Raw genomic sequence first — 15,712 nt, forward strand, 5'->3', positions numbered from 1 at the left:
TTCCAGGGAAAGTTAGAGAGGTACGCCAAGGAGATATGGATATCCATGCCATAATTAAGAAGCCACCATGAAATTTATCATAATTTGTGGTCATCTCTACTCTCATGAAAAGAGTCTCAGTGATCTGAAGATAGGCTGGTGGGTAATATTTGGCTAAACTGAAAGCAAAAGAGCAACCAGAGAATGAAAATCCAACCTGTAAACATTGGAAATGCTGTCACTAGGTGTCACAGTGTCCTGCAGAAGATGATCCCTAAGGAATCAGACCTTTGCCTCTTCACTTCCTCAATTCCAATTCTCTGTAACACATCATACACAAGGGCAGGAAAAACCCTAACAGGTCCCCCCTGGAATAACTTCAGGATTCTTTTCTTTTAAAAAATAATTGAGATTAATAGGCATACAAATGCTTAAATAACAAGTTTGCTCTATCATTCCCCTCATGCAGGTTCCCTTAGGAATCCACAGAAGTTGCACGATTTCTTCATGCAATTTCAGCTGTATGTAGTATGAAAGGGTGAGCACAGCTAGAGACTTTAATTTGAGCACACCACCCTTACACAACCAGTATCCCCCTGTCTCCTCAATGCAGAATCATTCCTAGCATGTTATTTACCCAGCGTAAGCTCACGTATGGCAGTTCAAGGGAGTGGAAAAAACATACACCCAATTCCCATTGATTCCAGATAGCCTTTGAGCTTCAGCCATGCTATTGATCTACAGCCCCGTAACTGAGCTGGGCTCTGCTCCCTCCTGGTCAGGCACAAGTGGAGTTCCCTTGGATAGCTAAACACAAACACAACCACTTAAATCTACAAGTCATTTCCACTATAAAGGTATCACCAGTTACTTACAGCTTGGACAACCCCAGCCTGAACCACTGAAGTCTAGCAGTGGCAGGTAAGTGCCTCAAGCAGTTTTCCCACACAATTCCATACAAAACGGTCCATCCACCCTCAAAGCCTATAACAACAACAAAAGCTTCTAGGAAAGACTACTTATCCAGGGCTCCCATATCAGCACAGCTATGCAGTTTGCTAACACCATGGAGAAGAAAATGTTTGCTCATTGACACCTTCAGGATACCAACCAAGTTGAGTAATTAAATACTGTGAAAAGTCTCTAGAAAAAGTCCAGCTTAACATAGGCCAAACAAGCTCCAGCAATCTGCATTTGAAGCCCCCCAAACCAACCATGTCCTGGGCTCATCCCCCTGCATGGGCAGCAGGTCAGGGGAGGGGAATCTGTCCCTCTTCCCAGCCCAGGTGAGACCCCTCCTGCAGAGCTGCCTCCAGGCCTGGGGTCCCAGCACAAGGACATGGAGCTGCTGCACCAAGTCCAGAGGAGGGGGACAAAGATGCTCCAAGGGCTGAAACCCCTCTGCTCTGGAACAGCTGGAGGGGTTCAGCCTGGAAAAGGTTCCAAGTGACCTTATTGCACCCTCCAGTACCTAAATGGGCTGGAGAGAGACCTGGGACAAGGGCCTGAAGTGACAGGACAAGGGAAAGAGCTTCCCACTACTAAAAGGCAGCAGATTTGTATTAAATGTACAGAAGAAATTCTTCCCTGTGAGGATGCTGAGGCCCCAGCACAGAAGCTGTGGCTGCCCCATCCCTGGAAGTGTCCACGGCCAAGCTGGACAGCTCTGCTCAGCTAGGTGTCCTTGCCCACAGCCAGCAGTTGAACAAGATGCACTTCAAGGTCCCTTCCAACCCAGACCAACCAATTCTATAATCCATGATCTGTCCTACCAGTGTCTGGGTAAACAGGATGATCACCACACGTAATTCCACCACATGATTACTATAAAGATTTCTTAGCAGGTAGCTGCAATCCAAGTCCAAGCTGTGGGCTTCCTCCTCAGCCAGTGTTGAGGGCAGGAGAAAAGGCAGCACAAGACCTGTGGCAGGTCCACTGCAGGAGCATAGTTATCTCATTACTGAGACACACCTTCACAGGCAGGACTAGTTAGCTACAAAAAACCCTGCCCGCTGAACATCTGGCTAGGCCACAATTCCAAGTAAGTCTTAATGACTGCAGCCTGCAGTCCAAACATGACTCGGTGACAAATTAATACATATAACTAAATACAATTTAGTATAAGTCAAGCACCAAGCAGGGCTGTACATCCACATGTGTGCAACCTGCAAAATAGCTTGCCACAGGGACACTTGAGAGTCCCACATGCTTTTTTTTGGATGGTTTTGGACGTTCCCATCCTCATCACAGGAGATAAACTGACTGGAGCAAAGTCTGAAGTAAGAAAGGCAAAGGAGCCCTGTAAGCAGAATCCAATCCATGGAAGGCAGTGATGTTTATAATTAAAACTGTATGAAGCAGGTAAGGATTTTTTTTCCCCACAGGTGGATCAAGCTTTCAGTGAAGGACATTTTTCCCACATCTAAGAAGTAGGCCTTAGCTGAAGAAAACAGGCTCAGGTTACAGATCAGAAACCTTCCAAAAGGGAAAATAAGCACATGGTTTAGATTGCTTGGCAAAGCTATCAAGTCTCTTATGTTGTAAATCTCCAAGAACATGTCAGACAAACCTCTCTTAGAGGTGATAGTGGACATAGCAAAGCTGGGAGGGTGGATTACGTGGTCTTTTGAGACACTTTCCAAATCAAGCTTTCATTAATGCAGTCATCCCACTGAGGCAGATTCATCTGCCTTTAGTTTGGTGAATTCATGTATCTGTCCAAGCAGCCAAAGATGGGACTGCTGTAATCCTCCCCAAGACAGCGATGGAGAAGCTGTTAATACACCACATACTGTGTCAGAGGGAAAAGCATACTGACACAAGGAGGCAACCAAGCATGAGACTGCAGTGCACAAATGTCTCAAACAGATTCATTGCTGGTCTTTCAGCCTAACAAATCTTTAAGTCCAAAGATTTCTTCCCATAACAGGAGAGGAAGAGAACACATACCATTAATCCTCCTCATCTAAAATCCTCCACCTCACCATCAAAAAAAAACAAAACTCAAGTGATAAGCTTTGTCCAGAAAGAAATTTAAAGTCACACTTAATTCCCAGGCAAAAGCACTGTAAGAAATTGATGTGAGGAGTAGAAGCTCCCACAGAAAGCCTGACCTCACGAAGCTTGCTGTCTGTCTGACCTCCTAAAACACTGCCTGCACCTGAAAAAAAAAAAAAAAGCACAACTGGAGAGTACTTTAAGAATCATTACTGATGAACTATCATAGGAAGAGCTCAAAATTATAATCTTCAAGTCCCTGTACATGAGTTACACACCACAAATAACTAGTTCTAAACACTTAGTTGCAGCCACAGATTCTTTTACTACAAAACTACTGAGAGGGATGAATCACACTCAGAGCTCCAGAAAGGAGTGAAAAGAAACTGCATACAAATACTGAATTCTGACATTTCAGTTACTGTAATGCACCTAAGGTGCCACTGATGTGCTCCACCCCAGGAAGGAAGGTAAAATTTGCAGTTCACACAGGTGTTTGTCACCCTCCTGGAGCAGAGCAGATGGGAGCTGAATGCTCCACATGCATGCTCCTACACAGCAGGAAATAACCCCCACTGGCCACATTAGTACTGTTTTGAGAATCACAACTCTCAATTTCCTTCCCTTTTCTCTCTCCCTTACCCCTGCAGCCGTTCAGTCTCTCATTAGGGGTTAGCTATCATATCTGATTAAAATGTGGGTATGAAAAACAACAGGTGGAATACTTATTACCTAAAACAGTTTAGTTACTTGATTCACTTGGCCCTTCATCACCTTTCCACAGCATTCTCCAGAGAGACAGAAGTGTGGATGTAGAAACAATTTAAGTCATAAAAAAAAAGAGAAAAAACCAAACCAAAGGAATTAAGTCTACAGATTCAAGACAGTACATTAAAGCTTCCCCAAAGCTCAGGCATTTTTGAGATTAAGTCAATTTCTTTCCACCCCAAAAGTTAAATGCATCTGAAAATACTGGCTAATGCATTGCCATAATTCTAGGAACACATTAGAATTCTCCATTAAGAGTTTGTTGGCAGAACACAACATCCAGCTTCAACCTAATTTCACTTGGGGATGACAGACTTACTCTTCTAGTTGCACCTTGCACAGCTTTAGCTTTACAGTGAAAACAAAAAATGCACAAAGCCTTAGATACATTACCAGAACTGATTAATGCTTAACAGAACGCTCATTAAAAACTATCATCAGCTATATTCACTATGAAGTTTAGTGAATTCTATCATGCTGAGCAGTAAAGCAATACTCAAGCACTAATGTTATGTAAAAGGTTTAAATGGAATCACTTCGGTGTATGGCTTCATGCCTATAAACACAGAAAGAGCTCAAATTGCTGGGAGAACAGAAGCTAGCTGGATCAGACAATCTAATAAGCATTATGTTGCAGTTTAAAAAAACCTATAATCATAATCTTACAACAGACTAATCCTTTCTAGATCAAAAGCAGAGTGATAATTCTAACAATATAACTATGGTACAAAGGACAGCTCAAGTGAAAAACATGGAATCTAAGCATGCCACTGTTTTCTCTAAAACACTGGAAATTAAACCTAATTACCTTTGGTACTGAAAACAGTGAATAAGAATAAATTCTGACAGTTCAGTTTCCCATTGATGGTATTTTCCTTCAGAGATGGACAAGCGAGGAACCTTTACCAGAGCTTGCAGGTTTCAGTTCCTTTTAAGAAGTGCTTTGAAATTTAGATGAACAGCCATAAAAGTGGATGATGTCATTGTATTTGCATTGTTACTTAGCAGTTACCACCTGTCCACATTCAACTTTTGTGCAACTATTTACTCAAACCTTAAGCTCATCATCTTCTGAACATCCTGCTACATCGTTACTAAAAACTTAACAAAACATTCTGCAGAGAAAATGTCTTTCATAACAGCATGAGGGATGATGTCTACAAACACTACATAGTCAATGCTGAGCAGCATAATATTCTGTGCTTTCACCATGGCATTTTAATAATAATTCAGCAGAACAAATTAATAACAGTTACTAAAGTTAGTAAAAATTATTAGCCAAGTTCAGTCAATTGTCTCCAGGACAGGAAGTTCAGATGTTACACTGGGATACTAACATCAAATACCTCAGTATCCTCTCCACACACATCCAGCTTCAAGGGAGCAGAACACCATGTTTCTCCAAAATCTTCAACACCAGACCCATTAGCACAGCAAGAAGCATAAATTCACTCAGTTTTATTTTACCAATATTGTCAAGTTTCATGCAGCAACACCAACTTCACCTTACCTTACAACAGCTACAACAGGAACAACTACGGCTTAGTAACCCAGTAACTTAATATTCGCTGAAGTGCTCAAAATAATAAGTAAACAAGGAGCAACTCATTACTCAACTAGAAGATTTTTCTCAGAGCAGCAGATAAATAGACATAAAAACTTTATTCTAGCAAACTGCACAGCTCCACAAAAAAAAAAAAAAAAATTAAAAGGAAGTCATTGTTCCCCAGTTCTAAGTTAAGGCTTTTTTTTAACAGAAGTGCACCCCCCACACACCACAAGAGCACCACTTCTTTGAAGGAACAGCCAAAGATAGGCATATCTTAGAGCTCTTTACAAGCAAACAGGAATCTAACAGTGGAATTTAAATAGACTCAGTCCAAAAACTCAAGTTACCACTCCAGTTCCTGTTTTACAAGTACTATTACTCCTCAGTTACTCTGCTTTTGGGCAAAACTTACAATCTGAACTTGAGCCCTATTTTGAGGTGATCAACATTCACCTCAAAATAAAAACAGATGATCATTTTTTTTCTGAGCATTTGAAAATTCTAAAGGATGAGCATTGAGGATCCTGTGAAAAACACCTGACACATTCCAGGACACCTTGCTCACCACAAGGGCATAAATAAATAAATCTACTCCTACCCCTTTTAGATTCAGGTTTAGCTTGTACTGATTTCTGTAAAACAGAAGCATGCAAGAGTAGCACCTTTGAATTATCAGATTATAGAGTGATGAATTCACATCAGTCAGCTCAAGGCTTACTAGCAACCAGTGAAAGACTAAGTTTTATCACCCCTGAACATGAGCCTGACACCAATGGAACAGTCTGGAAAGGAGGGGTCATGAGCATTCCAGGAAGATACTAATTTCTCTCAGCATCTCCCAGGCACACATTTCTTCCACTGAAGGTTAAGAGCTGGCACAGGACCTCATGGCTTGGGTTTTGCCTCTACCCAACACGCCCCAAGCCTTTTCCAAGCCTGGCAGCTCTGCCCCTGCTACCACTGCTCCAGCTCCTTGGCCAGGCCTCCCCCAGACCCTGCAGCACCTGCGGCTGTACCAGATCCTCAAGCAGCTTCTCACGAGCCCCACCTCAAACTCCAGAGCTGAGCTCACTCACAAGGCTCACCCTTTACACTTTAACAGTGCATTTGTACTATTGTTTGACTTGGGCACATTCTGACTTGCCCCAGACTTGAGGGCTTGAGTCTCCCCATCACTTGTTGCTTTCCTCCAGAGGAAGCACATTTCAATATGTGTGGATCCTTCAACATCCAAGCTTCCCGCTTCCATCCAGTTACTTCAACATATTCGAAAACATCTTGCTTGTCATTAGCCAAGTATCAGGAACAAGCTGCATTCTCTTTTCACAACAGAGGTTTAAAAATCCACCAGAGTGGCTGCAAAGAAGTTTCATTTTTTGGCTTGCCACTACAGAATGCTTTACATTCTCCAATGGGCTCTAGACCAAAGTGCAAGTGCTATTCAGTGAACCACCAACAGGTACAAGGAACACTTAGAGGGAGAACATTAACAAAGCAAATACAAAGTTTCCACCACAGCTTCAAACATGGATGATTTCTTCGAATACCAGTGAGCTGTATTCAAGGTTACCTCCTCCACAGGCTCTCAGAGGTTCCAGCACTTTGGTACTTCACTCCTGTTCTTTGTGGGGGGAAGGGGAGGATAAATTCTCATGGAGTTGAAATACACAGAGGCTTACTTAAGACAAATATTTTCATTTATGTAGGCACTAGTGCAAGGGTAAGAAGGCTGGAAAAGAATTTGGCAGATAAGCTCTAACTAGCAAAATAAATTATTTTAACCACTATTGGTGTAAATTATAAATTTATAAATACTATATAATGCAACATGTAACAGCCTAAGCTAATTAAGAGCTTCCTGAAAGTAAACATCATGATACAGAAGTATGAGTCTAACATTCCCCCACAATATAAATTAAGATTCTTCCTATTGATCAAATCCTCTTACTACTACAAGCAAAAAGCTTAGCAGAAAGCAAATCACAGAATTCAAAGAAGCACACAATCTATCAGTGATCAGAGAGAGGGAAGGATCGCATTTCATTTTCACTGTATTTCATCTTTATTTGCCTTCTTCATCTCATAGTGGCTTCAAACTTGCACAAGCCATAGCAGTCTACAGACCAAAAAACTTAGTATATGAGCTTACTCTAAAAGCAAGTCTCTCAGACAAGACTTATCAACCATTTAAGCAAAGCAAACCTGCATTTGCCTAAAATTCTACTTAAAAGTATTAAAATGAGGCTATGACATTTAATTAGCGATGCTCAAGATACACCACAGAATACTTAGCCAATAGTTTTAAGAGTACTGCACAGGAGGAATACTGTCATTGCAAGAAAGCCTTGCCACAGAACCAGGAAATACATTTTTTTCTACTACTCATTATCCTGCTTCCTAAGTCAGTTTTAAGGATTTTTACCTCCATCCTAATAGTTTTCCCAGGACAGTATTTTGGCTAGTCAGCATCTTGTTTGAAAGTAGTATCCACATTTGGATTTTCAAAACATCATGCTTGACTGAAAAACAACTGAATTTTAAGAGTTCCCACAATCTAAGCAAATTGTATAACTGCATGCAGCTGAACTTAAATTAGAACTAATCTAAATAACAGGCTCTTCCCACATGACACACCTAAAGATGTACTTAAGGCATTACCTGATACAGATTTGGACTGTTGCTACCTTCACGTTCAAACAGTCACATGTTTCTGAACCAATACTCCTTCCCTCCCCTTCCCAGTCCCATTCATAGAAGTGGCTTCCAGATTCTCACATAACTTCAGTGCTCTGTGGCAGACTTTAAACATAGCTAAAACAGACACACAAATATGCATCATTTAGTCAGCAATAAGCATAACACTTACAGAGTCACATCGGACTCCAGATTCAAACTCAGAGCTAATCCTCTTTCCACCTGACAATGATTAGGCAATTACAAGACTTCACTTACAATCAAGTCAAAATCATCCTGTGTTTATTTTTTCCTGCAAACAGGCATGACTGATTTGCTTCTTCTAGGCAATCAACACACAATTGACTGAGCTACTCAGTTTAATTGGTAGTAATTTGAAAATCTACACAAAGTTAAGAGGCCACTTCTTACAGGTAGTAACCTGCAGCAGAAGCTACATAGGTTTTGGAATTAGGGCCAAAATTCAAGCAAGATTAAACATAAACAAAAAACTGCCATAAATGGAGTCCAAGCTACAAAATCCAGGAAGAGGAACACAGCCTAGACAAGACTCTTCAGGCTGGGCTCAGCAGCAGAAAGCCAGTCCACCTTGGACTCTGTTCCTCTTAGCAAATGATCTTGTTCATAACACACATTTACCCCACAAGGGTAATGATAAAAGGCAAGGCAAGGGGTCATGCTCCCCTTCTTGTGGAACTCTCATGGCTTCACAACTTTTCCAGGCTACTGTAGCTTCACAAAACCACTCAGCTCCCCACAAACGCTGGGGCATATATGGTAGCATATGTTGTGACAAGCGAGCTCTCCAGAAGCCCACTTCAGCAGGCACAAGGCCGTTCAGCTGCCCAAGTGGCACTGCACATCACCTCCACCCCGCGGGATGCGCACAGAGCACGGCCTAGTGTCCACCGGCGGGCACCGCGCTGCGCCCAGCACGCTGCCCAGGGCAGCTGGTGGAGCATCGCTCCTGGCAGTGAGAACTGGCGTGTTTCCTGCTCCTCCTGATGTGCCACTGCTCGACTCGAGCTAACCGCAGGTGCCCCGGATAGCACGCCGGCCTTTCCTATGGATGACAACAGCAGCGAGCTCCTTCCCCAGCCGGGTCCCGGCGCGTCTGCGACACACGGGACACCCGGGGGCCGGGCAAGACCGAGCTGCCATGCACAGCGGGGCTCAACACGGCGAGGACCGACCGTGCCGCGGTGGGCACTGACCAGGGCCACGTGTCCGCACGGCCCGACCCCGCCGCGCTCCGGCCCGGGCAAAGGCCGAGCCGGCACAGCCCCGCCGCCGGCCAGGCCGCGGCCGAGCGGCTCCCGGGGCACGGCACGGCGGGCCGGGAGCGCTCCCCGCTCCCACCCCGGCGGGACGGTCCCAGCGGGAGCCGCAGGCTGCCCGGGGCGGGAGCGCTACTCACACCGACACCGACACCATCGCCTCCCTGCTCCCCGGCCGCAGAGCCGCCGCCGCCCGCCTCCCCCGCCGCTCCGCGCCCCGGCCGAGCCCTACCGGGGTCCAGGGCGGGCCCGGCGCGGCCGCACGAAGCCAATGGCTAGGCAGAGGCGGGCGGGAGCGGGCGAAGAGCCGGGAGCACGGCGGGATCGCTGCCTATGGAGGCGGAGCCTGCGAGGGCTTATAGGGCCGGGCCGGGCGCTCCCCGCCATGTGACCGCGCGGGCGCCCAGCTGGGGCGAGTTAAGTGGCGGCGGCGGGGACCGCCGGGTGCCCGGCTGCCGCTCCCCAGAGCTTTAGCCTTGGCTTTTTTGATTTCATATTTTTTTCTCCTGCACCCTCGGCGTTTGGCACTTTTCAAACAGCAGCGCCCCGTTGAGCGCGGCGCGGACCGAGCCGCCCCGGCGGGGCTGCAGGCGGGGGGGGCGCGGGGGGCGGTGCTGCCCGCCCGCCGGGGCTCTCCGCCGCCCGCCCGGGCTCCTGGAGCCGCCGGCGCCGCCTGACCAGCGGGGAAGGGGGTGCTGGATGCAGGCTCGACCCGGAGGCAGCGCTTGCCATGTGTGCTGGTAGCGCCCGGCTGTGGCAGCGCCCGGGGGCCGGCACCGGGTAAGTCGGGGCGGCTGCGGGCAGGGCGGCACCGGGCACGGCCCCTGCCGCCACCATGGTGAAGGAGGAGTGCAAGGCGCTGCTGGACGCGCTCAACAAGGTCACCGCCTGCTACCGGCACATGGTGCTGACCATCGGCGGCACCTCGGACTCCCAGAACCTGCGGGAGGAGCTCAAGAAAACCCGGCAGAAAGCTCAGGAGCTGGCGGTGGCCAACAGGAACAAGCTCACCACGGTCCTGAAGGACAAAACCGTGAGTAAGGAAGATAAAGCCGAGTTCGAGAGGCTATGGGTGATTTTCTCCACGTGCCTAGAGATCCTGGAGATCGACATGAGGAGAGCCCTGGAGCTGGGCCACGAGTTTCCTCTGAACGTCCCCAAAAAACACCTGATCCAGACGGGCATGAGCGGGGGAACCTCCGGCGTGGCCGCCCGCGCCATGAGCGTCCAGAACATGAAATACGAGGCTGAGCACAACATAGACGTGGTGGATTTGAAAGACCTCGAGAACGAGATCAACCAGGTGGGAGAGATGATGTACGAGATGGAGATGAAGGTCAATGTCCCCCAGTGGACAGTAGAGGCTAAGCAAGACCCAGGGGCTGAACTGAAATCCACTATCAGCGTGGGTGCTTCCTCTATTGGCATGATCTCTGTGGAGGAAAATAAATCTTTCTGCGATATCAGCAAGGTTCTAGCTGGGATTATTTTCACTGCTGTCCTCCTTATCGCTATTGTCCTGGCAGTGTGTGTGGTAAAACTGTCTTAGGGTGGTGCAAGCTCTGACACGAGCGATCCCTCTCCAGCCTGTCTCTGGAGTATTTCATGCCTCACCTTTACTTCTGAAGTGTGTGACTTGGATGAGCTGAGAGTTTTAAGCGAGCACTTGAAAGAACAAAGCAGAACTTTTGCCTCTGGATATCCTAAAATGCACTATTGATTTCTTCATGCTTTTTGAAGAAAAGGGATGCAAATCAGCCTGCAGAATAGAATGTGTTCGTTTACTGGACTTGTAACAGTTAAGCGAAGTATCAGGGTATTATCACTACTGGCTGTAACAGGGATTTTCCTGCTATTAATAGGTCACTATTCTCAGAAGCCTGTGGTTTTTATTCTTCACTAGGCTCTGGTGTTTGCTGCTGGTCACTGTTTACAGTATTAGAGAGTAACATAAATTTGATGGGTGTTTTGTCTGACCAAGTGAATAGAATACTTCTTTTTTTCCATGAAATACAGAAAGTATTTCTTGAGTGGAGGAAAGGGGTAGGGATGAAAACCCCAGTAAAAGAATGTAACCAACCTCTATTTTAAATAAGTTAATGGTTGGGGAGGGGGGAGAAAATGGAATGATATTTGATACCAAGTACTGTTTGTGGATTTAGACTGGATTGTATGGAACCCAGTTGCATGAATTGGCACAGCATATGTGAATGACTAATCGCTTTCCAAATCCAGACAGAAAAAAGGGAGAGTATGCATTTTCTGCATATTCAGAAAAATAGTAGCAAGCCTCACTGTTTTCATTCACATTTACCACGATTTTATCTTTCCTGGCAGAAAGACTGATTCTTGCTACTGGTTCTGATTTTTCTTTCTGAAGGAGCAATTTGCACTCCATGATTAACTATGAAAACAGGAGCAATGAATCTACCCACAGCACATGCAGTAACATGGCAAAATAGATTTTAGCAAACAGAAATGATGTTAAGACCTTCCCACTGGGATCCCCTCTCCTGTTGACAGGCAGGGACTGATGCTCGTATATATACAGGGACATTTCTGCAAGCTCCCAAATTGCAGAAATACAGACAAAGCTAAAAATGTGTCTGTTTCACATCTCAGTCATGTCTGATTAATCATCTGGCAAACAAGAACCCTGTAGGATTGGTCCCATTTGATAACACTACAATTCCGGAAGGGAAATGCAACAGCATAAAACTTTCCACTGCTTCCTTGTGGAACTGTCAACATTTAAATGTAAAACCATGTAAGACACTGACTTAGCAGAAAAGCTTTACAATATTTTGTAAAAAGGATTTATGTATTACGGTATTTATTCTTTACTTCTGGAGATACCTTCTAGTGCTCTGAACACGCACTGTCTGTTCAAGAATCCTTGGTACATGTGATACAGTGCCATAGGTGTATGGGGCACTCCACAGCCAAATATAAAGACCCCAAAATACTGGGAGTTTAAGAAGTCATTTTTCTTCATTGATTATTACAGGCACATTATCAAAAAGTAATAATCAGACATGTTTTATGAACAGTCTTCATGCTTGTTAAATAAAACTGACAACACACATAAACACCTAATATTTTTAATATTTTTAAGAATGAAACATACTTCAAAAAACTTCAGCAAGCAGTTTATTCTCTAAAATATAAAAGAACTGGATTTATGGGGAGAAAAAAAGTGTATTAGAATCTGGGCACTTGTAGGTGAGGAAAAAAATTCAAGAGGCCTGAATTCAAAGATCTAGGCTATCCTTATGTTGAAGGATAATGTGAGCTCTGCACATTGGTCCAGTCTAACTCCATTGTCTTGGGAATTCAGTGCTACAACTCCACATTCCTTTCTGTTGTGTTTCACTCATTCCATAGAGTATGTTTTATATGTAGTTAATCTATGTCTGTAGATCCCTGACAGCTTTCTAACAAAGCCAGGTCGGTATTTATCGGTGCTACAGTTCCAGCCTGCCTAGACAAGGTGTAATTGCTGAGTGTTCATTTAAATTGGATTACCTCCTTCACAATCACAATAAGTAAACATATTGAAGGAAAACACAGTAAAAGCTGCAGCAGAATGTACCTATTTGGATTGCCAGCACTTGTCATTAAGGACCTGTGGATGTTTTCACTTTTTGCACTCTTGGTTCACAAGAAGGTAGAGAAGCCATTGGGCTCCATTCTGTGCTTCCTGAAAACTCCATAAACCCCGTGAAATCAGACCATTTAACCACATGTTCTCAAACCTCAAGTTGTGAATGCAAGTCTGTTTTCTGGTGAATAAGTAAATGGTAACACTAACAACATTCATTATCTTTTATCTTGGTATCTTCCACACACCTAACCATAGATAAACAGCTTATCCATGCTTAGTTGTGTAGAAGAATTTTTAATAGGTCATCTTCAAAAGCAAGCTTCAGTGGATTGTTAAACTTGAAGTTTGCAATCCATTGCAGTTTGTTTTTTTTTTAATTTGGATTTTTTAATATAGGACTCAAAAAATTAATATAAATAGTCTCTAAGTCTTTCTTTATTATGAATATGCACAGAATTACTATTTAAAGGATTTGCCTTGGGAAAAGAATTTTCAAATCTTAAGACACAGCTGGCTGCAAATTAATTCATCATTAGTATGTTCCTAAAAATCTGCATCATCTTATATTTAGGCTATCTGAAATTAATAGATTAAGTAGATTTCTAACAGAGGATTGGCAGTGTCTGTGTGGATAAAGTGCTGCCATTCGTGTCCTACACGTGTTTTTTCCACGTGACAGTTTGGCACGACACTGCACAAAACCAAAACTAAATAAAACCACCACTGCCCAAAAGTACAGAGGCTTCCTTTAAATTAAGCAATAGAGATATACAGATTTGCAGTCTTCATTTTTTCCCACTATTGGAATGCAACTGGAAGGAGACTGGAAATGCTACTTTGTAAGTGAAAAATGGGAATTCATACTTCAAAATACTCTATAATGAAAGAGCATGATGAAAAAGCACATACTCTCATGTTGACTGGTGAGAATGTAATTATAGTACAAAAGCAGACGGTCGTTGCTTAATTAATATCAGTGTTGATCTACTTCAGTTCTTTTGTCTTTATTTACAGAATACACACATTAAATTTGCTGTATACTAAAATCTTATTCCCAACTTGAATTACACTGGTTTTGCCTGTGCATGGTTGGTATTTTCTACACTTTGAATAATGCAAACCTGTTCCTGTCACTATTTATTTAACTTAAAATAAAGTACTTCCTTATAACTTATTGGTTTGCTTGCAGCAGTAATTCAAACCAAACAAAATCTGTCAGAGCAAGTCCAGAGGAGGCCACAAAGTTGGAGGGATAAAGAACCTCTGCTGTGACAAAAGGCTGGGAGAATTGGGATTTTCAGCATGGAGAAGACAAACTTTGGGGTGACTTAATTGTGTCTTTCCAGTGCCTGAAGGGAGCCTGCAAGAAAGATGGAGAGAGCCTGTTTACAAGGGATGGAGTCACAAGGGGAATTGTGAATGGCTTCACACTGACAGCAGATTCAGATGAGATACTGGGAAGGAATTGTTCCCTGTGAGGGTGGGAAGACCCTGGCATAGGCTGTCTAGAGAAGCTGTGGCTGCCCCATCCATGGCAATGTTCAAGGCCAGGCTGGACAGGGCTTGGCACAATCTGGTCTGGTGGAAGGTGTCCCTGCCCATGGTTGAAACCAGGTGATCTTCAAGGTCTCTTCCAACTCAAATCATTCTATCACTATGAAAAGCTGGAATATTAATACAGCTTATCTGTAGTAGGCTCTTCTAAACTAAAGTTCCTGTTTCAAGCACAGTAATAAAAACATGCTAAGCCCTCTCATTAGATTTGTTAACATTAAAAACAGCCTTCTCCAGCTCCCAAAGTTGAATAGTGATGTAGCTTAACTCACACTGCCTTAGGAAACAGCTACAATAACATTTAGACAAACAGATGATTCTGCCTTCAGCGCTGGTTGTCCAGCATTAAGTATAGAACCATTGGCTTGGACAACCTGAAAACCAGACTAGACTGGACTAACAGACGGATTCTCCTTGTGTTAGGATCCAAACTGTCTCTCAGTCAGCAAAGCTGGCATTTAATTTAGCAAAAGATAAACATAACCTAAGGAGTGTGAAACTTGGTCCTGTGCTGTTGGTAGCAATAAGGATCAACAATTTTATCAAACCATCAGAACCGAGTCTTAAACACAACAATTTGTAATTTCATTCCAGGATTTCCAGTTTATCACCATAAAAACCCATTACGCTGTTTTCTAGTTTAGTAACAAAAGGAACACGGGACCATAATTAAAGTTACTCTCCTGATGTTGCAAACAATGTTACATCAAAGTTCAGCACTATGAATATAAAATAAAATTAGTTTCAAAATTCTTCATGTAAGTATGAAAATATTTTTTACAGTAATGCAATTATTTAAGACTGGACTAAATGACTGATGTAAATAGCTTTCAGATTAAAAATTAAACACATGCTTATTGTTTGTAGAGAGGATTGGTTACAGGCTTACTTTTCCATCTCTGGAAGGTTTGTGTTGTTTATATTTGCTTTCCAGAAATACCTTCTATTTAAGTGCTAATGGAACTCCTAGTCAACATATTTACCCTTCACAGATTTTCATTATGTAAAAAGTCATTCAGTAAGACCAGTGGATTACAGATCTCTAAGTGCTTTCTCTCAATACGATTATGTAAGTCTTTTAATGCAGGAAGAGATCTGGACAAAATAGTTCACACGTGAGTAGCATTTGCTACAGTAAGTGTACAATAAAAGTGGGATTAGAAAAGAATGTCTTTCATATAAAATTATCCACATGTGTTTGTGGAAGAACAAAAAAAGGAAAGGAGGTGTATGTATGTAGTAAATACCAAAGTTTGCTTTTTGTTATATACAACAGCATCCCAATGTTAA

General features: G+C 43.5%; 2 protein-coding genes across 6 annotated transcripts in view; one reads left to right on the forward strand and one right to left on the reverse strand.

Moving 5' to 3' along the window:
* ANKRD27 (ankyrin repeat domain 27) overlaps positions 1–15,712 on the reverse strand; it is a 53,869-nt gene that overhangs the window by 32,211 nt on the left and 5,946 nt on the right. Inside the window, exon 1 of one of the 5 annotated variants that reach the window (XM_088062151.1) lies at positions 9,497–9,620. The exons of 1 other annotated variant lie outside the window; for it this stretch is intronic. Coding sequence is in view for 1 of the 4 variants with exons in the window: in XM_088062149.1 (XP_087918275.1) it covers positions 197–206 (10 nt within the window). In the remaining 3 variants the exon portion in view is untranslated. 3 more of the 5 variants (XM_014255506.2, XM_014255507.2, XM_088062149.1) reach the window with 3 other exon arrangements.
* RGS9BP (regulator of G protein signaling 9 binding protein) lies at positions 9,941–14,042 on the forward strand. Its single transcript, XM_014255509.2, has one exon. The coding sequence runs from the start codon at positions 10,100–10,102 to the stop codon at positions 10,811–10,813; it is 714 nt and encodes a 237-aa protein (XP_014110984.1). The 5' UTR covers positions 9,941–10,099; the 3' UTR covers positions 10,814–14,042.

Source organism: Pseudopodoces humilis, chromosome 14 (assembly GCF_049639895.1).
Source record: "Pseudopodoces humilis isolate 2021_Gansu_Grassland_sample_001 chromosome 14, ASM4963989v1, whole genome shotgun sequence".
Classification (NCBI taxonomy): Eukaryota; Metazoa; Chordata; class Aves; order Passeriformes; family Paridae; genus Pseudopodoces; species Pseudopodoces humilis.

Bases quoted from the DNA above. Each gene is read 5' to 3' on its own strand.
- RGS9BP (XM_014255509.2), top strand. From the start codon at position 10,100: ATGGTGAAGGAGGAGTGCAAGGCGCTGCTGGACGCGCTCAACAAGGTC.